General features: G+C 42.5%; 1 protein-coding gene across 1 annotated transcript in view; it reads right to left on the reverse strand.

Annotated features, from left to right (window-relative positions):
• rhot1b (ras homolog family member T1) overlaps positions 1-12,401 on the reverse strand; it is a 36,549-nt gene that overhangs the window by 1,255 nt on the left and 22,893 nt on the right. The window contains exons 14-18 of the mRNA XM_063201574.1: positions 10,311-10,411; positions 9,727-9,857; positions 8,376-8,459; positions 6,167-6,289; positions 5,257-5,459 (exon numbers count right to left, since the gene is read on the reverse strand). Of these exons, the coding sequence (XP_063057644.1) occupies positions 5,257-5,459; positions 6,167-6,289; positions 8,376-8,459; positions 9,727-9,857; positions 10,311-10,411 (642 nt within the window). The remainder of the gene's footprint in view (positions 1-5,256; positions 5,460-6,166; positions 6,290-8,375; positions 8,460-9,726; positions 9,858-10,310; positions 10,412-12,401) is intronic.

Genomic DNA, 12,401 nt, shown 5'->3' on the forward strand with positions numbered 1-12,401 from the left:
GAGGGGACATGGTTGAGAAGATGAAAAGCGGTCTTGAAATGAAGCGAAATGACTGAAAAATGAAAGAAAAAAACCACCTGATGAATGAATAGGGGGGAAAATTTTAAAGAAAGTAGAAAAGAACACTGATAAATTAACTAAAGGAAAAAAGCCAGGTACTGGGAAACACTGAATTGGAAATGTGACAATAGATGGGCATCACAGTGATGGAAAAAATCACAATGATGAACGAAGCAGAGGATAGTTGAACACTGTGCAACATGAAGATGAAAAGAGGTATTCAAATGAAATTTATAAAATCAAAATGCCAGGGTCTGGGAAATATTGAATGGGTTAGGAAATGATGAATGGGTAGGATGGCCATTGAATGGAAGTGCATACAAATAACAGAATGATGAGCGAATATTATGGAATTTTTCTCTTGAACGAGAAGATAACCTGCACAATGTGAGCAATGGTCTCAGAATAAAAATAAATGATGAATTCAAGAAAAAAAACCTGATGAATGAATGAATGAATGAATGAAAGAATGAACGAAGGAAGGAAGGAAGGAAGGAAGGAAGGAAGGAAGGAAGGAAGGAAGGAAGGAAGGAAGGAAGGAAGGAAGGAAGGAAAAAAGATGAATGAATGAAAAAAGAAAAATGCCAAGGTCTTGAAAACATTGAATAGGTTGGGAAATGATAAATGAACAGGAGGCACATGAAAAAGGATAGTAGTGATGAGAGAAGGAAACCTGCTGTCTTCAAATGATATTAAATGACTGATGAATAAGCAAAGAAAACAAACGAAACTGATGACTTAATGGAAAATGTGAACGTTGAAGGAACATTCTCAGTATGGCTTTCTTGAGATGATAATAAATACGGGACTGAAGAATAATTTAAAAAATCGGACTTCAATGTAAACTGATGAATTACTGCGAAACGTGAATATTGAAGGAAATCTGCACAGTCTGGCGATGTAGAGCCTTCAAATGAAAGTAAACCAGGAATGTAAAAAAAATGAGGAATTCATGAAAAACTGGAATGTTTAAGGAAAGTCTTCAAATGAAAAGAACTCACTGATGAATGAAATCACTGATGAAACAAAAGAAAGAAAGAAAGAAAGAAAGAAAGAAAGGTGGATGAATGAATGGAACACATGAACGTTAAGGGATTGTTTAAGAGGAACCTGTGCGCTATGACAGTGTTCAAGTAAATGAGGAATGTCAAAAAAGGAATTTTAGGGAAAAAGAAAGGAATTCATGAAAAATAGGAACGTTAAAGGAAAGTCTTAAAAAGAAAACAAAACCACTGATGAATGGAAGGAAAAAAAGTGGATGGATGAATGAATGAATGAATGAATGAATGAATGAATGAATGAAAGGAAGACATGAACGTGGAGGGATCGTTGGCTATAGGGAACCTGCGCAGTATGACGGTGTAGAGCTTGGCCTTGACGGTCTGCATCAGCTCCGAGTTGAGGAAGTTCTGGCAGAGGCAGAAGGTGCAGCGGTTGCAGGTGCACATGCAGCGCAGACGAGCGTGCCTGAGAACAAACCCAGCCCAGACAGAATCGAGAACATAACACACATACACACACATGCGGAAAAAGTTAAATACAGCATCTCTAAAAACAGAGTATGGGCAGTTCAACAAACATGGCTGAGAATCAGGTCCAAATAGTGGATTACTATATACCATGTACACACACAAGCACGCACATGTACGCATGCACAAGTCAAACATTTGTAAAGAGCAGGCATATGAGCTTTGCTTGAGAAATACACCAACACCAACACAGCCTCAGAGCATAGCATGGCACGTTCATGTACCAGACCCAAACAACATGCACGCACGCACGCACATACATGTTAAATATCTGTTAATAACAGAGAGCAGACAGTCCAGCGTGGCTGAAAATTTGTGTATTCCTCAGAGAAGTGTAATAATGCTGTTAAAACGAGAAAAAAAAGGTGTAAAAAGCTTTCTGCAACAGTCTGTACTTAGGAGAAAAAGAGAAATAACAAAATAACAAAAAGTGCAATGTTGCAAACATTCTACAGTCACAAGAAAAGGAATATAAAAAGAATGTGCCATGATGTGATGTTTTGCACAACAGTTTATACTTACAAGAAAATAAATAAATAAATAAGTAAAACGAGTCATAACGTTGTCTTACACAACAGTCTTTAAACGCCATCACTAACCCCACTGATCCTTACAAACAGCACTCGTCACCAGTGCTGGGAAAGTTATTCTGAAAAAGTAACTAATTACAAGTACAGTTACTTCTCCAAAAAAGTAATTGCGTTAGTAACTGTGTTACTTCACTATAAAAGTGACTAGTTACCAGGAAAAGTATTTTTTTGCGTTACTTTTGTTTTGTTTTGCTTAAAATGTAAAAGAAATGAAAAAAAAACAGTTAAATGGGGTTTTCATCCTTGTTCTGTGATGTTATTTTTGTTTAAGATGCTATCAAATATCTTCATGACCTAGGCCTATTATCAATGGTGAATGTTAATCCACAACCTTCACAACATTTTCAGGGATGTGCAAATTTCTCTTCCACGAGATGGATTTTTGCAACAACTCCGACCCCACAGTGTATAGGGGAAACATGTTTTCAATCACATACCTGGCGATTATTTTGTTGAGCTCACTCGTGTCCTGAGAAATCAGGTTTGGCTCATATCTGTCTCCCTCTTCGCCACAGCTGAAACTAGCTGCACGGGGCTTGGAGGTGTGCCACCATGCGATGTTGAGAGGTGCTTAGTGAAATTAGAGTCGCTCGTTACGGACATAACTTTGTTTCCAAGGCACAGTATACTTTGGATATAAACATTATTGCATTTGACTGCAACTAGCGTGAAATGATTCCGGTATTTACCGTTGGAACATGCAACCTCGCGGCTTTACTGCCGTTGTCTCTTCTATTCTTTATGCGCTCCCTGTGAACTCTGTGTGTAGAATGAATTTGTGTTTACGCAAGATAGCCAACACTCCGCCCACTTAACACTTTTTAGCAAATCACGTTCAGCTATTTTGTTCTTATGCATGCAAAGGGTTAATGTGAGCATATTAATAGCTGGCTTGGTACAGATTTATGCAGCGTTGCCATTTGCTCCTTGATTTTGTCAGCAGCCAGTGCACACTGGCGCTGCAATTCATAAAATTGTAACGCGTCAATTACTTCCCAAGTAACGCAACGGCGTTACAGTTATGGATAAAGTAATTAGGCAATTATTCCATTACTCAAAATGAGGCTCCGTTAGTCACACCGTTATACTCTAACGCCGTTACTCCCAGCACTGCTCGTCACCACGGAGGAAGTGATAAAATCCACGCACAGACCCTATAACAGTACATGATAGTGTCTGTTAATTACTGGCATCAAAATTCTCACTTTCAGAAGATTGAATTAAAGATAGTATCACATGCTTCAGACTCCGTTTACTGGATTTAAAAGAGGAAGAGGACCACATGTTTCAGTGCACCACGAACTGGATATGCAGTCGGACGTCAGGGCCGCCGACAGCTTTGGCCGGGCCCAGGACAGTAATCAGCTGAAAGGGCTCCCACACCCGATACATACAATGTAATGAGGACCCTGTTCTGGGGCCCGCCTCTCTCTCTCTCTAGGCCTGGGACCCACCGGTTGGCTTCCCTGCTGGACATGAATGACATAATCCAGGGTTGACCTCTGGGCTCTAGAGTGCACAACCCTTCATGTTGCCAGATGTGACTGATGATTTCCAGCTCAAAAAAATGCTCGAAAACCGGCACTAAATCCCACGCAATTTGACCTAAATTCTATTGCGAATTCTGTGGTCATAAAACATCAGAAAACCCTCCCAATAGCCTTTGTTTAACAGCAGAGAGTCAAACTAACCAGCCTAAATGGCAGGAAAACCGCCCAATCAGGCAACACTGAGTCCAGAAGCCCAGGGTTCTTAGGTCCTTCCCTTCCCGTTTTGCTCACTCGGTTGGAGACGGGACTTAGCCGCTTAAGCATATCCACACATTACAGCGTTAGGCTCCTGTGGAAGGAGGATGGAGGCAGCCCGAGTCATCCTAATCCTAATCCAATCAATCCTCACATGTGACGGGAGGCCCTAATATGCTCAGTGTCAACAGACCGTGGTGATACGGGAAGAGACAAGTTGAAAAGACCGCACACTGAACAGTTTCAAACCGGAGGAAAGAGTTTACAAATATTTAAAGGGCAGGGAATATTACATTTTGGTACTTGCTTAAAGGACTACTTTTAATTTAAAAAAAAAAAAAAAATGTTGCTGGCTACCGTGGCGATAATGCAAGGACACTCGTATACTACGCGGCCCACCCAGGTTCAATTCCGACCCCGGCCCTTTGCCGGCCCTTCTCCGTCTCTCTCTCCCAACTCACTTCCTGGCACCACCTTCACTGTCCTGTCGTATAAAACTAAAAATAAAGGCTTGAAAACCCCCCAAAAATATACCAAGAAAAAAAAAATTGTGTAGGTTAATGAAGATATCTTGGTGGCGTCCATTTTGCTTTATAATAACACTGTTATGATGTAATTTTTAATATCTGTAGTGTGCATGTCTGATATACGTACGGGTACATGGCCATGGCGCTGAGTTTGATGAAGATGTCTCTGCTCCCATATTGCTTTATAATGTATTAATTATGTGCCTTTTTGTGCCATTATTTGTATTCCTTAAAACTGTTGTACTGCAATATTAAGAAATCTGCCGTTTTAGAGCAGTAGGCTATTACTGCATTATTATTAGGCCTATTATACGTTGGTGCAGACACACAAACGTTGCACTCATGGGAGGGGTGGCACGTATAGGGTGGCATGGTCATTCACAAGAGAATTTCAAATTGGCACTTGATGTCACAGAGGTTGCCTACCCCTGCTCTAGTCAGTGGTCAGTGTGTTAAACACCATACTACTTCCCATTTACAGTATCAGGGCTCTTTGGTGAGAACGATCATACTTCTTCCCAGGAAGGCCTGCAGAAAGCCATTCTCGCCACTTCCCCAAAAGACATCATCACCCTACTTGCACCATACTGTAAATGTGTAGTAATCATGATGATATTTATACTATATTAATATGCTATTGTACGTATGGGTACATGGCCATGGTGCAGAGTTTGATGAAGGTGTCTCGGCGGGGCGTGGCGGCCGTGTAGCAGATGTAGGACTGCGGCGGCCATCTTGTTTTGTAATAATTATAATTATAACAATAATAATACTATAAAAACAAGTGTATGTGTGATGTACATACGGGTACATGGCCATGGTGCAGAGCTTGATGAAGATGTCTCGGCTGGGCGCGGCCGCCGTGTTGCAGGTGTAGGACTGCGGCGGCGGCATCTTGTGCTTCCTGCAGAACTCCAGCGGCGTCATGGCGTACTGCTGCTTCACCTCCGGCAGGTCCGCCTTGCACGCCACCAGCATGCACGGCATCTTGCTGTCCATGAAGTATTGCTGAGGTGAGGAGGAGAGACAGGAGGAGAGTGTTACGGTGTGTGTGTGTGTGTGTGTGTGTGTTACTAGACACGTGTGTGTGCACTGTATCTTGCTGTCCATGAAGTATTGCTGTGGTGAGGAGGAGAGAGAGAGAGAGACATGAGGCGAGTGTTACGGTGTGTGTGTGTGTGTGTGTGTGTGTGTGTGTGTGCACGGTATCTTGCTGTCCATGAAGTATTGCTGTGGTAAGGAGACAAGAGGTGTGTGTGTCTGCGTGTGTGCGTGTGTGCGTGTGTGCGTGTGCACTACATATTCCTGTCCATGAAGTATTGCTGTTGGGGCTAAAGAGATGTGAACGTTAGTATATGCATGGCATCTTGCTATCTGAAGTATTGCTGTGGGGGTTAAGCAGTGGCGATTCTAGACCAAAATCACCAGGGGGGCCAACATGTTTTTAGGGGGGCATATACCACCATGAAACATCTTGAGAGACGACCTCGAAATTAGCTGTTTTTCTGGTACTTACTGGCTGGTCTGGTCTTATTGGCATGTGTTTCAGTAAAATTAACATTGCGGTTTCATTCTATAAACTACTGATAGCATTTCCTCTGAATCTCAAATTAAAATATTGTAATTTAGAGCATTTATTTGCATAAAGTTAAAACTGCTCAAAATAACACAAAAGATACAATGTACATGGACATAAACCGTGACCAAATGCTAACCTTAAAGACCTTTGCGCAGTACTCGAACGAGACCGGATTGCTGCTGTCATAGATCAGGCACACCACGTCGCAGGACAGCTCGGCATCCGACAGGAAATCGAAGTCTGGGAAAACTTCGTGGAGCTGGGGAGAGAGAGAGTCAAAAACAGGAACATTAGACCAGATTAGATTGGATTAAATTGTATTGTCTCGTGAGCTACTACTTGAGAACACCAGTAATAACAAGTAGCCAATGTCACTGAAGATGTTTCACCATGAATTTGCTTTATTCGCTCTGGATTTGATATTGATATTTTGCTAATCACCTAATGACACGGACAACCTGGGACATCGAAGATATTCCAATTGGTTTTTGCCAAAACATTATAGCTCATTACCATAACTTTTTTAAAGGGGCAGAATGTAGGATGACGCCGTTTGCGCGGTGCCCGTGGCATGCCTGTCTCAAAATCTACACAGTCATGAAAAAATGCTGTTTAAATAAACTCGCTGTGAGAATGTTTTTCATCACGGAATGCCAGCAGTTGATACAAATATGAATACAATATGTAAAGCGATTTTTCACATTAGAAATGTTTCCCACAATACTCGTTCGGACCGCTCTGCCAAAGTTGCATTTGGGGTTTTCTGACAGCGGGCCGTGGAAGTGGTCGCGAGAGTCATCGTTCACCTATTGTACGTACTAATGACTCAAATAAGGATCGGCTGACTTGGGACAGTGATTAATTCAACTTTTAATCCTACCTAGAGCCCCTTTAACTCCTGAAATTTGCCCAGTTCACTTTGCACCCAGTGCATCCCCTTTAGTCATTCAGTTTCCCGAATCTCCACAGAGAAATAATGACACTCAGGGACGGATCATGACTCCATGGGCCCCTGGGCCAGACAACAAGAAAGGGCCCCCTCCAGATGTTAGAGACCCTATATTGTTGGGCATTCAGGTGTTTTTCCCCTGAAAATATGTGAAAATAGAGTTGTTAAAAGTGTGATTTTACACAACATGAGGATGGAAATTTAGATGATTGGGCTTCAGGGCCCTCTGGACTCTTGGGCCCCTGGGCCTGGGCCCGGTAGGCCCTTGCAGTAATCCATCCTTGATGACACTCACAATGACACTCATCAGTCACTCAGGCTGCTTTGGTTCCTAGTGTAAATAATCAGGCACACTAACAGCAAGAATAAAGAACAACAACATGCAGTTCAATCTGAAGTACAAAAAGAAGAAGTGAAGAAATGGAATAACATGCAAGCAAGTCCTTGTGCACAACCCTTCTGGGGAACTGGGGAACCTCTTTGTGTGTGTGTGTGTGTGTGTGTGTGTGTGTGTGTGTGTGTGTGTGTGTGTGTGTGTGTGTGTGGTGTGTGGTGTGTGTGTGTGTGTGTGTGTGTGTGTGTGTGCTTGCCTAAAACACTTACCTGTACTTTACTGTGACATTGTAAGAATGTTCAACCCCTATCATACTCTGTACACTGCCTACTTCTACATACTATACTATATCATAGATGTATCCATCAACACTTGTTGTCTACCTTAACTGACAGAGTATGTTTTTTTCTGCTTTGGTCTATCCCAACTCACAGAATGTCTTTTTGCACAATTACCTTTTCTACATTTATCTCTATTTTTTATTTTATTTTCCCCACCCTGATGACTATTCCTGTGTTTATTTTTGTCTTGAAATGTCCATGTGGGCTTTTGTGTATTTGTGTATTTATGTAAGCTACTGGATACCTGAATTTCCCCCTGGGGATCAATAAAGTTACTCTACTCTACTCTACTCTACTTCAGCTGTCCAGGTGCAGGTGTATGGCAGGAAAAGGTGATCACTAAGAAAAGTTCATAAACACCGCACACTGGATACTGTTCTTTTTTTCTTTATTTTTTTGTAGCGAACAACGCGTTTCGCCTAGTGCGTCTTCAGGTTCGCTCTTTACCAAACCCCCATTACCCAGGTGTACAAATAAAGTATCACATGATCACATGATTAGTTGCTACCACCCTCATTCATACAGGTGCGTAAAGTAGGTCCATCACACGATCAGTCTGTGGGTTTCATACAATTGTCCAGTAAGCAGGGGCATCCCAACATGAAAAGTATAGTACAATGAACTTTTCTGAATGAAAGAACTTATTTGATGAGTGTTTTGCCTAGTGCGTTTTTCTCAAAAGCCCAATACATGTTGATGGGAAAACAGCAACGGAACTCACCAGCAAGTACTTCTCCTGACCGTAGACGTAGGCAGTGCTGATGGCGTAGTAGGACTTGTGTTCCTCGTTTATCGTTCTCTGGCGCTGGAGGGAAGACGGCAAAGACGGGAAGCGGCCATTAACATAGAGTTGAAGAACACTTCGGGCTTCTGATGTCATGGAAGAGTATAACAAAGCATAGACCAGGGCTATTCAATTAAACAAGGGCCAGTTATTCGAATTCCTCCCAGTAAGTACATATGCATTATGGTTGCCGACTGTCAATGAAAAAAATAGGGGTCACTTCATTGAGGTTGGGGGTCTGGGGGTCTGGGGGTCCTCCCCCCGAAAATGTTGCATTTCTTAGATATTATTTCCTGCATTTTAACGTCCCGTGTCCTGTTTTCACCTCGATACGGAACGGAACCCATATTTCTGAAAAACGATTCCGTGTTTCAGAGGGCTTGTGGGGGGCCAGAACCTTGCTGTCCAAGGGCCGCATCTGGCCCCAGGGCCGCCATTTGAATAGCCCTGGAATCGACTCTGCTCTCAGATGTCACAACAGAGTTAAAAAAATGGACACACTTGACCACCATCATGACCAAAACCCAAAAGCTCTTATCAGTGGTCAGTGTGTCAGTACTACTTCCCATTGATAGTATCATCTGGGGTGCATAAATGCTAACAGCTACGCTTTTGAGAAACGCACCCCTGGTAAGTATTTGCATCTAGGCTCTTTGGTGTTAACCATCATACTTTTTCCCAGGCAGGCCAGCAGAAAGCCACTCTCGCCACTTCCCCCAAAAGACGTTACAACACATTTACAGCATGGCACAAGTAGGGCCTCCTAGTATATAAGGTCTGGTACTAACCATTATATTCCCTCCAAGATCTAAACATGCTAACATCCAAACCCTCTGAACGAACTCAAAGTACAGTACAAGGCAATACCAGACTAAGCTTCGTAAAGATGTTAGAGATATTATGATTAAAACCTAAAACCACTAGTCATTGTGCCTATTGTTGCTAACCATCATATTCCTTCCCATGCATACAGTATGGTGTAAAGAAGGTCACTTAATATCTAGGCTCTTTGGTGCTAACCATCATATTCCTTCCTATTTACAGTATAGTGCCACTTAAGACGCATTCAGGCCGACTGAGAGCCGTGCCGGTGCCCGTTCCCGCACCTAATCGTGAACCGACCCTCGTGTTTACGCCACAGATATTAGCGTTCGCAAAAAGTTCGGAAAAAGTTCAGATCCCGGTATGAACACAGGCAGTTCGCAGTTAAGCACTTTAGTGCCGGTTCTGGTTCTAGTTCTGGTCGGCCTGAAAGCCCTATTAGTGTCTAGGCTCCTTTGGTGCTAACCATCATATTTCTTCCCAGGAACGCCTGCAGGAAGCCGCTCTTTCCGCTGCCGCTGGCCCCGAACACGTTACAACGGAACACGTTCCTCTGGGTCTGCCTCTTCTGCAGATCGATCTTCTTGTCTCGAGTCACTACCATTATGCAGGGCAGACAAAACATAAACATTAAAGAGGTATGAAAGTCAGACAGAGCAAAAAAAATGTGGATTAAAATGTCTTGTACTACCCATTATAGCCTTAGAACAGAACAGTAATGTACAGTAACGCTTTTTCTCGTCCAGCTCAACACTTAACTCGACAATGTTTTAGGTATGACATGAAAGTGTCTAAACAGTCTCCTAACACAGTTATGGACATGTCATACACATTATGATGTCCATGTCATACACATTTATGACTGTTGTCATTACGTGACATTCGGTTATGGCAGACAGCTACTTTTCCTAATTGAAACCGACATGTGGGTAAATGCCAAAATCAACTGGTTTGGAGTAGGTTTCACCCATTTCTCCTCAAACTGCTCCAAATACAAACCAGATAAGCATTGATCCATGGTTACCATGACAACAGATATGCAGCCCTCACCAGTTACTCCAGATGCCTGAGACTCCTGCTCAGCAAGGATCGAGTAACCTAGGTAACCCAGGTACTCCAGACACCTCTGTACGTCCAGGTATGTAGTTAGCCTGAATAAATAATAAATAATACATTGATTACACACAGACACAGACACACACACAGACAGTCACACAGACACACAGACTTTTTTGCTGTTATTTCAGTATAATACAATAGGGATTACTGGGGCTTGAGATAAAATACAAAAATGTATTGAAATGTTGAAATCTTTGGCCACATTCTACTTGGTAACAAGGAGTCCTCTTCTGTTGAATCTGAGATATGGGTTAACCAGCACACAACACACAATACTATTAGAGCCCTATTCTATGATGGATACAGCCTAATCTCCAAAAATTCCGTGCTCCTGGACACGGATGTTAAGGACACGAAATCTGTGTCCAGGAGCACGGATTTTGCCAAAATTCCGTGCTCCTGGACACGGAATTGTTTTCCGTGCTCCTGGACACGGAATTGTTTTCCGTGATGGGCACACAGAAGTGCTTTCTATAGGCTATTACCACAGCACTGTGTTAACTCTATCATTAGAAAATACATACCAAATGCTAATCCTAAACAAAATAATGCTATAGCAATTTAAGTTGTGCCCTGACCAAAACATTCCCTAACCTTAACCTGTCATTAAAGACATATTTTTGAGAAATACCTTTTCCAGTTGGTTGCTAGGCTATCAAACTCATATAATGAATGAAAAAAACTAGCTGTGCCCAGACCAAAACAATCCCTAACCCTAACCTGTCAGTAAGAAATGTTTTTTTTTTTAGACAAAATATTTGAAATTAGAAAAATCCTGAGAAAACACAAGACTGTGGAAATAGCCTATAGAAAGCACTTCAAACAATTCCGTGTCCAGGAGCACGGAAAACAATTCCGTGTCCAGGAGCACGGAATTTTGGCAAAATCCGTGCTCCTGGACACGGATTTTGTGTCCTTAACATCCGAGTCCAGGAGCACGGAATTTTTGGAGATCATGTTGGATGGATACCCTCAGAGGCGGATTTTCCATTAGGCAAACCTAGGCAATTGCCTAAGGCCCCGGTCAGATCTGTCCTCCACAGGGGCCCCCAACTGTCACACCAGTTGCATTCAACACAAAAAAAGTAGGCTTTGTCCCATATGCAAAATGTAATCGAAGACACCGTATATGACTCAAAACACTTAAATAGCACCAAAACACAGAATTGTATGTCTACAGAATGGATTTTTAGGGCCCCATGTTGATACTTTGCCTAGGGCCCCAAAATGGCTATATCCTCCCCCGGACCCACATACTCTGAGTGCTTCTGTGCATAAATAACTTGCACTTCAGTGGATGAAGCACTCAGAGGCGCCGGTTATATAACATCACTTGACATCTCTCATAGCAAGCAGTGAGTAATGCTACCCTGACTGACAATCTATACCCCGCTGGGCTAGAGGTGGAACATCCTGGATGCAGAAAGTAAAAACACTGCAATCCTAATTACATTATACTGTAATAGCAGAAACAAAGTGTGTATATGTGTGTGTGTGTGTGTGCGTTTAGAGTCGTGTTAGAGAAGATTACCCCACCTGACATGTGTTACCCCACCTGACACTCTGCCCAAAGTAGCATTAGTAGTTTGGGTGGAGTATTGGGGTGGGGTGGGGTACTGTTTTCTAACACAACTAAATTTGATGTCCACTAAATACAATGTCATGTAATGGAATCGTATTAACAACTTCTGTAATAGCTTCTGTAGCAGAAGCTATTAACCCAACAACAAAGGTATTATAATGTAGTGTAATGTAATATAGTGTAGTGTAGTGTAATGTAATGCAATGTCTTCAGCAGCAGGGCCAGATTATCCATACGGGCCAGTGGCACCAACTATTTACAGCCAGTTAGGGGGCACCACATGACACAAAATTAACAAATATTGTTCATAAAGGGGGCACCTGCTAGGTGTAGTGCCCTGGGGTAATTTTAGGTGCGAATGGTGGGGACATGTCCATACCACCATTGCAATGTCCCCACCACCACTTTCCAAGCCAAACCTACATCTTTGCCACAATTGC

The sequence above is a fragment of the Engraulis encrasicolus genome, chromosome 1 (assembly GCF_034702125.1).
Source record: "Engraulis encrasicolus isolate BLACKSEA-1 chromosome 1, IST_EnEncr_1.0, whole genome shotgun sequence".
In the NCBI taxonomy this organism is placed as follows: domain Eukaryota; kingdom Metazoa; phylum Chordata; class Actinopteri; order Clupeiformes; family Engraulidae; genus Engraulis; species Engraulis encrasicolus.